The sequence below is a fragment of the Candoia aspera genome, chromosome 5 (genome assembly GCF_035149785.1).
Source record: "Candoia aspera isolate rCanAsp1 chromosome 5, rCanAsp1.hap2, whole genome shotgun sequence".
Taxonomy (NCBI): domain Eukaryota; kingdom Metazoa; phylum Chordata; class Lepidosauria; order Squamata; family Boidae; genus Candoia; species Candoia aspera.
In genome coordinates this window covers 9,667,077-9,682,768 of record NC_086157.1, presented here as the reverse complement: position 1 = coordinate 9,682,768, position 15,692 = coordinate 9,667,077, and the positions used below count along the sequence as shown (strand labels likewise).

The following is a 15,692-nucleotide window of genomic DNA, read 5'->3' as shown; positions in this document are numbered from 1 at the left end:
CACAGATGCTGAAGAAGCTGAAGTAGAGCAGTTCTATGAGGTTCTGCAGCACCTACTGGACAACACGCCTAAAAGAGATGTTATTTTCATCACGGGAGACTGGAATGCTAAGGTGGGCAGTCAAATGACACCTGGAATTACAGGTAAGCATGGCCTGGGAGAACAAAATGAAGCAGGACATAGGCTGATAGAATTTTGCCAAGACAACTCATGCTGCATAACAAACACTCTCTTCCAACAACCTAAGAGACAGCTTTATACATGGACTTCACCAGATGGACAACACCGAAATCAGGTTGACTACATCCTTTGCAGCCAAAGGTGGCGGACATCTATACAGTCGGTAAAAACAAGACCTGGAGCTGACTGTAGTTCCGATCACGAACTTCTTCTTGCACAATTTAGGATCAGGCTAAAGAGATTAGGGAAGACCCACAGATCAGGTAGATATGAGCTCACTAATATTCCTAAGGAATATGCAGTGGAGGTGAAGAATAGATTTAAGGGACTGGACTTAGTAGATAGGGTCCCGGAAGAACTCTGGACAGAAGTTTGCAACATTGTTCAGGAGGCAGCAACAAAATACATCCCAAACAAAGAGAAAACCAAGAAGGCAAAATGGCTGTCTGCTGAAACACTAGAAGTAGCCCAAGAAAGAAGGAAAGCAAAAGGCAACAGTGATAGGGGGAGATATGCCCAGTTAAATGCAAAATTCCAGAGGTTAGCCAGAAGAGAGAAGGAATTATTTTTAAACAAGCAATGCACGGAAGTGGAAGAAGACAATAGAATAGGAAGGACAAGAGACCTCTTCCAGAAAATTAGAAACATTGGAGGTAAATTCCAGGCCAAAATGGGTATGATCAAAAACAAAGATGGCAAGGACCTAACAGAAGAAGAAGAGATCAAGAAAAGGTGGCAAGAATATACAGAAGACCTGTATAGGAAGGATAACAATATCGGGGATGGCTTTGATTGTGTGGTCAGTGAGCTAGAGCCAGACATCCTGAAGAGTGAGGTTGAATGGGCCTTAAGAAGCATTGCTAATAACAAGGCAGCAGGAGATGACGGCATCCCAGCTGAACTGTTCAAAATCTTGCAAGATGATGCTGTCAAGGTAAGGCATGCTATATGCCAGCAAATTTGGAAAACACAAGAATGGCCATCAGACTGGAAAAAATCAACTTATATCCCCATACCAAAAAAGGGAAACACTAAAGAATGTTCAAACTATCGAACAGTGGCACTCATTTCACATTCCAGAAAGGTAATGCTCAAGATCCTGCAAGGTAGACTTCAGCAATTCATGGAGCGAGAATTGCCAGATGTACAAGCTGGGTTTAGAAAAGGCAGAGGAACTAGGGACCAAATTGCCAATATCCGCTGGATAATGGAAAAAGCCAGGGAGTTTCAGAAAAAGATCTATTTCTGTTTTATTGACTATTCTAAAGCCTTTGACTGTGTGGACCATAACAAATTGTGGCAAGTTCTTAGTGGTATGGGGATACCAAGTCATCTTGTATGCCTCCTGAAGAATCTGTATAACGACCAAGTAGCAACAGTAAGAACAGACCACGGAACAACGGACTGGTTTAAGATTGGGAAAGGAGTACGGCAGGGCTGTATACTCTCATCCTACCTATTCAACTTGTACGCAGAACACATCATGCGACATGCTGGGCTTGAGGAATCCAAGGCTGGAGTTTAAATTGCTGGAAGAAACATTAACAATCTCAGATATGCAGATGATACCACTTTGATGGCTGAAAGCAAAGAGGAACTGAGGAGCCTTATGATGGTGAAAGAAGAAAGTGCAAAAGCTGGCTTGCAGCTAAACCTCAAAAAAACCAAGATTATGGCAACCAGCTTGATTGATAACTGGCAAATAGAGGGAGAAAACGTAGAGGCAGTGAAAGACTTCATATTTCTAGGTGTGAAGATTACTGCAGATGCTGACTGCAGTCAGGAAATCAGAAGACACTTAATTCTTGGGAGAAGAGCAATGACCAATCTCGATAAAATAGTTAAGAGCAGAGACATCACACTGACAACAAAGGTCCACATAGTTAAAGCAATGGTGTTCCCCGTAGTAACATATGGCTGCAAGAGCTGGACCATAAGGAAGGCTGAGAGAAGGAAGATAGATGCTTTTGAACTGTGGTGTTGGAGGAAAATTCTGAGAGTGCCTCGGACTGCAAGAAGATCAAACCAGTCCATCCTCCAGGAAATAAAGCCAGACTGCTCACTTGAGGGAATGATATTAAAGGCAAAACTGAAATACCTTGGCCACATAATGAGAAGACAAGACACCCTGGAGAAGATGCTGATTCTAGGGAGAGTGGAGGGCAAAAGGAAGAGGGGCCGACCAAGGGCAAGGTGGATGGATGATATTCTAGAGGTGACGGACCCGTCCCTGGGGGAGCTGGAGGTATTGACGACCAACAGGAAGCTCTGGCGTGGGCTAGTCCATGAAGTCACGAAGAGTCGGAAGCGACTAAACGAATAAACAACAAAGATGTCTCCAGTTTGAGGAGAAATCATTGCTACTTGATCTGATTAGGGTTCCTTCTGACACTGTGATGCATCTTGTTCATTGGAAATGTGCAGCATTTCCCAAGACATATTTCTTCCCCCCATTGCTCACTGCCAATGAAGAAGGACAAAGCTGCACACATATCAGAATTCTGGAAAATCCTCATTTATTGTTCGTGAGGTCTGTGTCAATTCATTGGTGCCCATGAGGGATGAGGGGGGGTGTATGACAAAAAGTCAAGTTAATGGCTGTCACTGCACAGTCAAGGCCCTTATCCTTTTTTTTATGTATCACATGTGCAGTGCAATGAAAAGGAGAGGGCAGGGATTTGATCATGCAGCCACCATGTTGAATTTTATGACCCACAGACACCCCTATGTCAACCATTCCTGCTTGGCTCTTCCCACTAATCAAAGCTAACACAGAGGACAAAAGCTTAGTCTTATACTGTATATGAACCAGGACTTTGGGTTAAACAAACTCAAACTGGAAACAAACAATTGATCTGATTTTAGGTTCTGACATTTTAGAGAAATGAAAATCAAAAGTCCTGATTCAGACAAAATCATGAACTCTCTGCTTTCTGGTTAGCTTTAATTGTTCAGGTTCTCCTGCAAGTGGAAGGAGCTTAAGAGCCAGCAAGATCAATAATGGGGGATGTTGGGAGATGTATTTCATCCAGGGGTGTCCATGGGCAGTGAGTCCATAACCACACAATCAAGATACCATCTTGACTTTTTTGAACGCCCCTGCCGAGGCCCCTGGGTTCAGCAATATCTAGAATGAGAGGTTTCCCAGCTGTGAAACTCATGCTGTATTTTTAGAAAAGGAATTTATTTTCCAGCACTGATCAACCAAATTTTCCAATCCATATTAACAAATGATTTGATAACAATATTTCTGAGGAGGCTAATCAATTTCTGAACTGAAAAAATGCTTTGCTTAATGGATACGTAAAAGTCAGGGCTCTGCAACCTTTAAAGATTTCATGAAAATTGCATAATTAAGTCCTGATGTTCACCAAATATGGTGCAGTTTTGGTCAATCAGCCACGAGAGGGCCACATTTTGAAATTCAGACATTCGAGGTAAACTTGCAGTTGCTTTAAGAAAGATAGTCAGCATTGCATATTTTATCAATGGTATGGAAACGTTCAAATCGTTCTCTCTTGGGAACCAGTTCATAAATCTGCCATGTGCTAGCATTTTAGAAATACTCTGAAATTACCTGAAGCCAGAGTATAGGAGTTTTCATGGCTAGATTATGGCAACAATATCCACCACACACAGCATGTGTATATAACATAATAACATCAGAAAAAGTCCTTAACCCAAAGCAGTAATAAATTATACCTTATTAAAACAGATATAAAAGTTGTTCAAGTGTATGAAGTATCATGCAACAGAGAGGCAGTTTGGGCCACAAAGCCAGGCATTTCCATTCGTGGCATTCGGCAAGGCTTCAATGTTATTTTTGGCCAATGAAAGGGATAACAAGAGAATGGTGGTTGAGGTATCAGTGTCACCGAAATACCCAGATGGGATCAAGTCTACGGGACGCTTAGCTGGAGGCTCTAGATAAGGTTAGGCCTCAAGGATTTGTCAAACTTAACCATCTCATTTCACAAAGCAATTTGCAGTTGCATTGAAAGGACCTGGATAGGCATGGAAAGGAACTGTGTTGATTACCGTTGTCCGAATCATGCATGAGCTACCCAGGAAACATTTTCACTGTAATGTAGACATTTTAACTACTTCTCACAATATATTTCACAGCCTCTTTAGACACACAAAACCTTTTGAGCTCCCACATCGGCGCTTTCGTCAAACCACGCCCTGATTAGAGCAACTCTAATCTTCTCACGTCTTGGCGCTTACTCATCCACGGAGCAACCCGCATGCTTCTACAGCTTTGCATAAGTAGTGTTTCCTCAGCAGTGCAGCTGGGACAGCTACGGTTCAGGTAACGGTGCACTCCTGCCAAATTCTTTAATTCCCTGAAGAATTCGCTTCATATGACCCACTTTCGTTATCCCCAAGTCCTATGAGACAAAGAAGATGGAAAGTTCACTTGCAGGAAACCTGAGTAGCGAAAGATTGTTTAACTTTTTGCAACAAAGCTAGTTTAGACAGCCCACATTACAAGTCTGTTAAAACAACTACTGAAACCATGTCTCTTCTTGTCATTATAATATGGCATTTTCTTTCTTGCAATTAAAATATATCACTGACACCTATGGATGACCTATGGACATATCGCTAATATATCTAAAGGAAACTCCTTACTTGTAAAAATTTTCTGAGAATATTCTGTAAACTCAACTGTAAAGACTTTTCAACTGCAGATGCCACAAACTTGATTCTGTCTTTCCTGACATGTCGCAATACCTCTTTTGACTACAAGACAATTCCACTTCAGAGAACAACATCTGAGGCACGTTTGAACAGATAGTCAATGATACATCTGATGCCTTTGCTTTGTTCCTTAGGAGCCAAGCAGGAAAGCAACTACATGGATAGGCAAGACAAACATTTCAGAATATCAGTCACACAGCAACATCCACAAAGGGAGTTCAAAAATTCAAGTTGGCTGTTGCAGCACTGCAACCAAGCCACTGCCCATTTTCACAGACATGCCATCATGGCCATCTTGAATTTTTTGACATATTCCCACCCACTCACCCACCACGAACACTGCTGCACTCACATTACATTGATCTATGCAGAAAGCAGAATGAAGTGATTACAGTAAAATGTTCTTTTTTAAAAAAGAAGGGAAATACAGTCTTATAAGTTAAAAGCAGGAGAGGAAGTGTCCCTTGGACATATATGCAACCAGCTGGAGAATGCATACTATCAAAAGTGGTATAGCATTCACCATATTCTAGCACTGAATGCAAATGAGGTTCTTCTTTTGCTTAAATATTTGTTTATATTTAATTTACAGGACTTATATGGCCACCTATCCCATATAATGACTCTAGGTGGCTCACAACATAAAAGCATGGCTAAAAACAAAAGTACCCTCCCCCCTCCCCCCAGGTGCCAAACCAAGCATCCTCCCAGCTCAACCTCCATCTTAGCCCAAAGCTTTGGTGAAGACCCAAGTCTTCGTGGCTCTCTGGAAGGCTAAAAGGGTAGGGATCCATTGGATCTCAGGCGGAAGGCTGTTCCAAAGGTCTGGGATGGCCATCAAGAAGGCCCACCTCTGAGGTCCCATCAGATGGCAACATTTAAGGGAGGGGACCTGGAGCACGCTCATCCTATCTAATCTAGTAGAATGGGCAGATATCCCCCAGGGAGAGGCGGTCTTGCAAGTAACCTGGCCCTGTGCCTTGTAGGGCTTTAAAGGTGATGACCAGCAACTTGAATTGTACCCAGAAAGCAACTAGAAGCCAGTACAGCTCACCCAGCAGTGATGTTACTCAGGTGAACCGTGGGGCAGCCAAAAATGCGCAAGCTGCTGCATTCTGGACCAATTGCAGCTTCTGGATGCTCTTCAAGGGCAGCCCCATGTAGAGCACATTGCAGTAATCCAGAACGGAGGTGACTAAGGCATGGGTGACTGTGAGCATGGCCTCCTGGTCCAGGAACGAGTGCAATGTTAACTGTTAACTTCCTACTCTAGACTTCTTACCAATTAGTACATCATACTAACCATTCCAGATGTGAGGGTCCATTCAGACACTGAATTGTGTCAGTACAATTTTTCAAGGAAAAGTGAACCTTTCAAAAGAAGTGGTACTATCTATTTTTCCCCATATTATTTATTTCTCACATTTTAGGCCACTCAATAATACTTGATATGTCTCCCTGGAATGTGGGTTGAGTATGTAAAGATCTACATTTGTTTCTGAACTACAATATGGAATTACAGCTTTGCTGTAGCACCTTCACATATCTAGCAGCATTAAGCAAGGCAAATAAAAAACCAGTAACTCCTTAAATAGCGAAACAAACATTTTGAAATCTAGCAGAGCAGAGAAAACCTGTCCAACATCATAGATAAATACTGATGCCAGATCACCAACAAAGCCTCATATGCACTATGTATAGTTATACAACAAAGTGGGTTTCGTTCAACTACTTAAAAAAAAAGATGGTTAGATACACATCTTTGGAGGATTTCAATATCTGAAAGCAAGTCCCCAACGATCTGTGAGACTCAAGACCAATGTGAATTTGCCCAGCAAGGGTTGAAAGATGTTCCTTCAGAACAAAAACAAAAAATTGCATCTTGAAAGCTCTCTAAGTGTTTATTCTGAAGAACAGGGCAGATGCTCTAATCACTCCTCAAACTATGGAGCCTTAGAATTTTTCCCCTTGGACTTTTCAGATCATGCAGAATCCTATCCAAAACTACTGCATGTAGCTCACGGAGTAATTTATGTGTGAAGTTTCAATGTTTTTATTTCCTGCCTGAGCTCAGCTTGGATTGCAGTCTCAAATGCCCTTCATTCAAAGTCTACGATTCTTACCTGCACTGCAGTTTCCTGGCAATGCGCTACTGCCCTCTTATGCCCATTTCAGTTAATGCTTATACTGACCTGTTCCAGCCTGTGACCACCTGATTGTAGAGCATCAGCACAAGAGCTTGGAATCAAGAGTCGGTCAGAGATTGGGAGAAGATGATTGAGGCCTACAGATGATATCTCATCCCTTTTGGGTAATGAAAGAGGAAGACCCAGGGCAAAAATGATGGGTTATGGATATCCTTGGTGAGCAGTCCCACTTGGAATGGCATTACGTGATCAAAAACCAGGATAGAATGGCCTGAATTCAGTGTCTTGCCAATCTTGCTAGTGTCCTGCTAGCTAGATCAATACGATCTTCCCTGAAGCTAATGAACATCATTTGTTTTCCTGCACTTTCTCTTCTCCTAAAACCCCCAAAGGAATATAAGTATACACACTTGTTTGTGTAATAACAGCAGAGTACAGAGCTGTACATGTAAACACACTAAACCTAGTACTACAAAACAGAATCTGATGCAAATAAACTTTTCAGAGATGTGGTAGCCCTTTGTCATCCAAGCTCATAGTTCTTCATGCTTGTGTGTATTCATACAATGCTTTGGAAATAGTTTAGAAAAGTGCAGGAGGACAAACATAGCGCCCATCTGCAACTCTTTAAAGCAGCTGAGTCTTTCCCCAGAATTACACTACTGGCCTCTGTAATCCAAGAAAAGGTGCAGCTGCTTTAAAGAGCTGCAAACAGATGCTACGTTTGCAACTGGAACCAAATCCACAGCTCTAATTGCTATATTGATTTTATGTATTCACTCATTGCTCTCAATTGGCCCTGAGTCACCTAAATGCTTGTTAACATGCAAACTAGATGAGGTCCTTTACAGATAAGAACTTGCAGGTTTAACCTTTGTCTTAACATTCTCTCTCTAGATCGTTCTGTCTGACATTCGTATTTTTGTAGCTTAGGGTTTAACTAGTGGGCGGGGGAATAACATACATGGTACATCAACAAACAACAAAATGAAGCCCAAAGTGAACAAAATAAGAGTCTGTTTGCTGGAAAGAATGAGCAGATAAAGGAAGGGTATGGGCTTCTCCTGATTAAGAGCTCCACACGGATCCTATGGGGGCTATGGGGAAAATGAGAGCTACTACTGTGTTTCTTCAGAAAGTCCAAATCTGTCCCAATTCTGCAATTTCTTTTGTGCTGGACCCATTCTTCTGCCTTTAAGCAGAAGAATAAGGACACAGACATGTAATGCACTCTGTCATACCCTTGTAGATAATTTAATATAAAGGGCTTTTAGCAAACTTCATGGAAATAACTCCCTACCTGGTCAAAAACACCTAGGAGTATGATCCATTTCAGGGGCATAGGCAGGGGGGAGAGTCAAGATGGAGCCACCACTGTGTTTCATGTGTGTTTACATGTGTTGTGGGTCTGGGCTTCGATTGTGTGGTCGTGGGCACCATCTTCACTTTTTTTTACCCTCCCACCAATGCTCCAGATCAGCTTACTAATATGTTCTGTGACCATCAACTGTTTCCTGCCAGGCATGGTCAACAGAAGAAGCCATCACGGCAATGGCAGTGTCTAACAGCATTCCAGACAAAATTCCAAATGCATAACTGGAATAAATGGATCTATGCAATGTGGGCTTTGTATTTTTCAGACACCATCTGCATGTCTTGATCAGCACTCAACAGCCAATAATAAAACAACAAGTTTATTGTTATTACTGACTATTCCCCCTAAACTTTGGAACTTTTTCCTATTTGTCTTCCTCAAAGATACCTAAATGTCTTTTAATTCAAACATAGTTTTGGTGGTTGGTTAGAGTATTTGTATTAAGAGCTGTTTTTATCTCTCTCTCTCAAATGTCATCTACCCCAAGTGTTCAGTAACAAAACTTGATTCCATGATGCAAACAGCTGGTTCTCTATTTCCTCTGAAAACTTGTACACCTAGACCTTTCATCAGCAGATGGAATCCAGCTTTTCCTCAATATTCTCTGAACTTTGCTCATTATTAAAACTTCCTACAGTTATGCCATGCAAAGGAAAGCCCCACAGAAATAGGAGAGATTGTGGTGACAGAGTAGAAGACACAAGCCAGAAATTTATAGCAGATAATTAAGCTCTGAATGATTATGATTATCAACATACATACTAGATGCTTTGAAAAACTGATTAACAAGTTTGTGGCTATCAAGAACTACTGCATATTTTATTATTTGTTGTATTTCTGTGGAAGGTGAAAGGTCCCGTGTGCAAGCACCAAGTCATGTCTGACCCTTTGGGGGGACGCCGCTTTCATGATGTTTTCTTGGCAGACTATGGAGCGGGGTGGTTTGCCATTGCCTTCCCCAGTCGTCACCTTCCCCGGCAAGCTGGGTACTCATTTTACCGACCTTGGAAGGGTGGAAGGCTGAGTTGACCTGAGCTCAAGGTGGCTTTGATGGGAATCTCCCCTGTGCTGAATATTGGGCTGAGAGAGACTGACCCAAAGGCACCCAGTGAGTTTCCATGACTGGAGGTCAACTTGAAGTTGGGTCTCCTAGTCCTGATCCAATATCTTAACCATTGCCCCATACTGGGTCTTATTATGCATATAATAAAAGAAACTCTGGGTTTCCAAAAGGCAATTGAATGGACTGGGTAATCTACAATGACTCTTCTTATTTCCTTAATCTGTAAGTTCAGAAAGACCACCATTCTCCAACCATCCATAATCATAATCATGTAATGTCTATATTCCTTACAAAACTGGCTGAACGCATATGGTTCTGGCAGTCACTCATAAATGAGGTGAATTACTGAAAATGCAAGTATATTTGGGCTGAATGAACCTTTAGACTGTAGAACTGAATTTCTATCAGCTGAAATAGAGGATGTTCAGCTTAAACACATTTGAAAACCTTGGACAACGTCCACTAATTACAAGTGATTTGGTACACAAACCTTTATAAAATGCAATGATGTTATGCATCTGTATTATTTACTTGTTTATCTTCCAAGTGCAAATCCTGTTCTTCCTCCAGAAGTTGTGTGTGGGTATATGTATGTATATGTGCCTTCAAATCAGTGTTGATTCCTGGTGACTGCCTGGACAAGTCCCTGCAGTTTTCTTGGCAAGATTTTTGGAAGTGGCTTATCCTTGTCTTCTCCTCCCTAGGGCTGAGAGAGAGGGACTGGCCCAAGGTGACCCAGTTGGCTTCATGCCCAAGGCAGGACTAGAACTCACCGTTTCCCGGTTTCTAGCCTGTCACTTTAACCATTACCCCAAACTGACTCTCATATATACACATCCCCCCCCACACACATTCCCATCTCTAAATTTCCTTTAAATGGCACTTGCATCCTGAGAAACAGGGACTGGCCTAAATGATTTCCCCAAACTAGATTCTCTTCTTGCTATACGTTCTTTCAAAAGGAGAATCCCTGCTCTTCCCAGTCTTACCAGACAGAGAGTGCAGCCTAACGGACAGCAGATTTGTTTTCCCAGGTGTGTTATGCAGGGTTGCATGTTAAAAAGCCAAGCTACAAGCACGTAACTGGAATGGGGACAGAGGAAAAGCTTCAGTTCATTCTTTGTATCCAAGAGAAATGCTGATAAAGCAGAAAAGTGGCACAACGCAAATACCTTCAGGTCTCGCCTTTCCAGGTGCAAAAGCTCAGAGCCTCGGATGTCGTGGCTGATGAAGGTTTCTTTGTACTCTCCCAAAGTGAGCAGGTCCAGCCAAGCAGCAACTTCATCCGTGCCCCATTTTTGAACTACCAAAGTTAAGAGCAAAACCCCCTTAATTTCTACATGCTTGGCTGCATGATAAGCAAAGGTTAGGCCATAGAGAGTGGAAAACAGAACAGAACATTGCAGTGATAGCAGAAGTCATGTATAATGGGGAGCAGCCTCTCTCATGCAGGTTAAAGGGAGGGAAAGCCTGGGAATCTGTATAAAAAAAGAAAAGGGCGGTCTGCACTTTAGCCATGCTCTCAGCACCCACATCCATCCACACGGTCAAGCTTCTTAACTCATTTGCTTGCCTTACTGGGATCGGTGCTGTCAAATCTGTACATGTTCCAGGATATGCAAATGACAATTTATTGATTGAAATGTAAATAGGAAAAAAAAAATAGTCTTCGTGGAAACCTGAACAGCTGCAATGTTTAATTCAAGCATTACTCCTTTAACCAGGTCAAATAAATAGCACTCTAAAAGTTCTGTCAACATCGTTCCCTAAAAGTGGCCCACACTTAGCAGAGAAAGGATTTTAATAATGGAGTAGGTGTGTACAAGCGATCATGTCAGTCTGCATGGATTTTATCAAGAGTTGCTTCACTTCAGAAGTTACCTGTCACCCAGGATACCTCCAAGGGGTTCCAAAGGCAGTTAGTTCATAATTTCAATTACCTTCCTCCAATTCATTAACATTTCTTCACATGGCTTTCTTTTTTAGCATTTTGAAACAGAGATCCTGGTATGGCATTGTTATTAAAAAACAGCACTTTTATACCATCTGTGCAACCTATAACAATGAGGAAATGAAAGAAGGGAATCTGCTGAAGTCTGTTCTATGGAGCTTCAGTATCTAAAGAAGTGTTGTTTTCCTATTCTTTGTTCAGCTAATGGTTTCTACACTGATTTTTCTGCAGAGGAAACCTTGAACAATGCAGAAATTAGTAGCACGTTCTGGAGAACATGGCCATATTCACAGAGGGCATTGGTCAAGTTTTGCCTCATGTGGTGGCTAGTCATAAACCAATGGTCCACTCTTAAAACACACTGAGCGCTTGACTGCATCTGTTAAAGAAGACCAGTAAGATAGCACATAGTAACTTTAAAAGAAGCTCATTGTCTTGCTAAAGATTTTCACTGAAGAACATCTGAGAACTTTCAAGGGATTTCAGCATTCTCAGAGATACAGTTGATAGGGATGCAAAAAATGTGGCCTAGGTACCTCAAACAAGGCATCAGCATCTCATGAAGTCTCCCAGTGTGGCTTGGGCCCCAAACGTGGGCCTCTTTTCTGAATATTTATTTATTTATTAGTTAAATTTATATTACCGCCCATCTCCCTCAATGGGGACTCTGGGCAGTTTACAATAAAAAAATATTGTAATATTGGAGGGATTGTGGGGTTTTAAACAGCAAAGTAGGTGCTTTAAACCTTGCAAAATGCCAAAAGCATTCATTTCACCCCTCAGTACCCCTGAACCTCCTCCCCAAATGGATCCTCATTCTGCTCACTTTTAAAATGTGGCCCTCAGTGTGCCGTGCAAGACTTTACGTCCTCCTTAAGCCAAGACAGTTACGCACCCTTGACCTACAGGCAGATTTAAGAGACCACTTTATCATGGGATAAAGATACTTCGAGTCATCACGAAGATGGACTAACAAATAAGCCCAATCAACGCTTATTAAGTTACACACAGTCCATTCACAGCTCTGTTTCTTCCAGGCAACAATATTTTTTAAAACATACCAGGCTGGGCGCTGGTCTTCTGTTTTTGAACCTTTTCCTTTTTAAACTTTGGCACTATACGAAATACAGTACTTCTACTGTTCCTTTTACAATATTCCAAAGGAGGATCCTGAAAAGGAAAGAAGGAAGCTATTTCTTCTGTTCATTTGATGCATCCGCCAGTTTATTCTTTAAAAGCAATTGGTAGGAGATTAAGCTGTAATATATTTTTTAAAAACCCTATACATTCAGCATGCAAGATGTGCTACATTGAAAAGGATTGTTAAAAGTCCAAAAGGAAAAATACAATGGATAATCTCCAGGACAGAATAGGATGAAAAGAAAATGAAGTTACCCAAAGTTCATGCTTTAAAAGCATCGTGAAATTTGACCTTAACAAACAGGAAGACAGAATATTCTCCAAGTAGAGGAATGTTAGTAGTAATTCTACAATATGGAAAGGCCCTGAGCAGAGCGTAAGTAACTACCCAGAGTCGTTCGCGAGATGAGTAGTGCAGAAATAAATAAATCAAAGTTCATTCCTTTCCAAATCTAGATAACTGTTGGGGGTAAACTAATTGTATTATGGTGTAATTTGTCTACTAAATTATACTCTGCATAACTTAAAATCTCATCCACAGGAAACAAAAAACATGTTCATGTTCTCTTGTCTGCCCACAGTCCCGCTTGTGTGGGGGGAGATAGGCAGTGGCAAAATCTGAAAAATAAACCAACAAACAAACAAACAACCTGAAACTGATGAGATCAGCCCTGATCTCTTCTACACAAAGAACAGTCAAAAACTCATATTCACTTGTAGCCAAACATGTCTGAATGTGCTTCAAAAAGGGTTCAGAAAAAGTGATTGAGATCTCGTGTGAGCACAGCATCTGCTACTCACTAAAGCACTCTGTTTTTATTCAGGGTTCCATGAAAGCCTGGGAAAAAAAGGATGAAACTGCTTTAAAAATCACATTAACTTTTCTGAGTCTTTAAAGAACTTGAAAGCAGCTGTATCTTTTTCAATCTCAATCAGAAGCAACTCTTTGGGCTGCCAAAGAGATGCTGTGTTCACAGAAGGTTCAAATTCTTCCTCCAGTTCAACTTCAAAGCATCCATGGCCCCTAGCAATCACTTTCCTTAACTTGTGTCAGTCCTTCAAGGTAGCTCATGTCAAACAGAAGGAGCAGCAAGGGTTCAGGAACACTTCTTCATTGTTGTAGGATATAATAATAGAATCCCGACAGCCCGGTCAGAGTTTCTCTCTACTACATCTTATGCCAAACAAAATCATGGCAAGGTTATTTTCAGTTTCTTTCCCAGGACTGAGTAATCTTTTCTGAGCTTCCTCCTCCCTTAAAGGTTCATTGATTCATCCCCTCCCCCCTGCCAGGACCAGATTTACATTCCATCACATCTTGCCCCATCACATCACCAGAAGCTGGCCTTTCTAAGATCTAAGATCTAAGGTGCAAAGGATTTTGCTCCTCTGGAAGAATAAATGTTATTCCTTCACAGAAACAGACTAATTTCTGGCCCAGGCAAAGCAAAGTAAAACAACAAAGTCACCTGGTTTTGCCATTGAGGGATCAAACCACAAAGCAAATAATCAAGGCACACCGCAGTGCTTATTAAGCAGTATGCACTGAAGGGGACCCCTCCAAGGGATAGGGAGAGACAGCCCTCGAGGCTAAAGGAATGCACTGATATTTATGCATTTCAGAGAAGAAAATGATGTAAACATCCATATTTATATGCTGATGCAGGCATACATACATATTCATAAGCAATAGATCTCAAGTTACTCTCTGCCCTACTTATCTACTCCGAAGAAAGCCATTGTCTTGGTGGGAAGAAGGGAGGGGGCAAGCTTCTTGAAAACAGAGATTCGTGAGTTGCTATGGGAATGTCCTGATAAAAGTTAGAAGAAGCCACAGAAGCTGGTGTGAGATAGTTTCCAAGGTTGTTGCCCCATTCCTTTATGTTTCAGTTTGGTTTAAATGGGACCATCCACTGAAAACATATTTTCCTCACCCCATCACAACAATTGAAAGCTCTCCCCAGTCCAAAAACAATGACATATGAAAGAACAATACCCTTTGCAAAGAATCTAGCAACTTGTGATATAGATTTCCATGATGGCTCAGATAAATGTGATAATCCACTTGGGTCTGAAAATGTACATACTGTAAGGCAAGACGGGGGGGGGGGGGGGAAATGGCATTATGAGTTTTTAAATGGCACTGCTTGCTTAGAGTAATGGCATGGGACTAATTTATTGTTGGTTTCAGACCGCATCTGAAATACTTCGGAATAATGGCAACCTTAGCAAAGAGGAATTGCATATCACAGAGTTTTAGGACTGTGTAGCTTAATTTACCCATCTGAAAAATGAACACTGGCTGGCATGCGTGAATTCTACCCACCTCATCATCATTCAGTTGTAGAATATAGCAAAGCCAAGGAATTTCAGCCAACTTTCTCAGTTCAGTCTCCAAGCTCTGCACGGCTGTCACCAGCAGCTCCTCGTAAGGGGATTCCAATTGCTACCAAAACAAAACACATGATTTCATTAGGCTGAATCCTCTAACCAGAATCTCTCATATATACAGTGTATACACACACACACACACACACACACATATACACACACACATACATACTGTATATACACACACATAGACACTTCCAGATCCCGACAGACAGGCAGGTCCTGGCCAATCAACCAGACATTGTGGTAGTAGAGAAGGACCAGAAGACAGCGGTGGTGATAGATGTAGCTGTGCCGAGTGGCAGCAACATCAGGAAGAAGGAGTACGAGAACCTGGAGAAGCACCAGGGCCTGAAGGAGGAACTAGAGAGGAGGTGGAAAGTGAAGGCCAAAGTGGTCCCAGTGGTGATGGTGGGGGGCACTTGGGGCTGTGACTCCCAAGCTGGGAGAGGGGCTCCAACAGACCCCAGGAGCAATATCTGAGCTCTCTGTCCAGGGGAGTGCAGTGCTAGGAACAGAACCCGCAAACTCCCAGGCCTCTGGCAGACACATACCACCCATAGGGGTGAGAAGGGAGTGTGTGTGTGTGTGTGTGTGTGTGTGTGTGTCTCTCTCTATATATATATATACTCTATATACTCTAGTTCTGCCATCTCGCCTGGGGCAGGAAAGTGAATAACCATTCTTGGGGGTGGCTCGCACCCTAGAGTCCCTCCCACCAGCCTGGATTTTATACCTTTC

General features: G+C 42.0%; 1 protein-coding gene across 1 annotated transcript in view; it reads right to left on the bottom strand.

Moving 5' to 3' along the window:
• Positions 1-2,378: 2,378 nt before the first annotated feature.
• Positions 2,379-15,692, bottom strand: part of DGKH (diacylglycerol kinase eta) — a 64,080-nt gene continuing 50,766 nt past the window's right edge. The window contains exons 24-27 of the mRNA XM_063304564.1: positions 14,887-15,006; positions 12,482-12,590; positions 10,642-10,772; positions 2,379-4,571 (exon numbers count right to left, since the gene is read on the bottom strand). Coding sequence (XP_063160634.1) covers positions 4,482-4,571; positions 10,642-10,772; positions 12,482-12,590; positions 14,887-15,006 — 450 coding nt within the window. The 3' untranslated portion in view covers positions 2,379-4,481. The remainder of the gene's footprint in view (positions 4,572-10,641; positions 10,773-12,481; positions 12,591-14,886; positions 15,007-15,692) is intronic.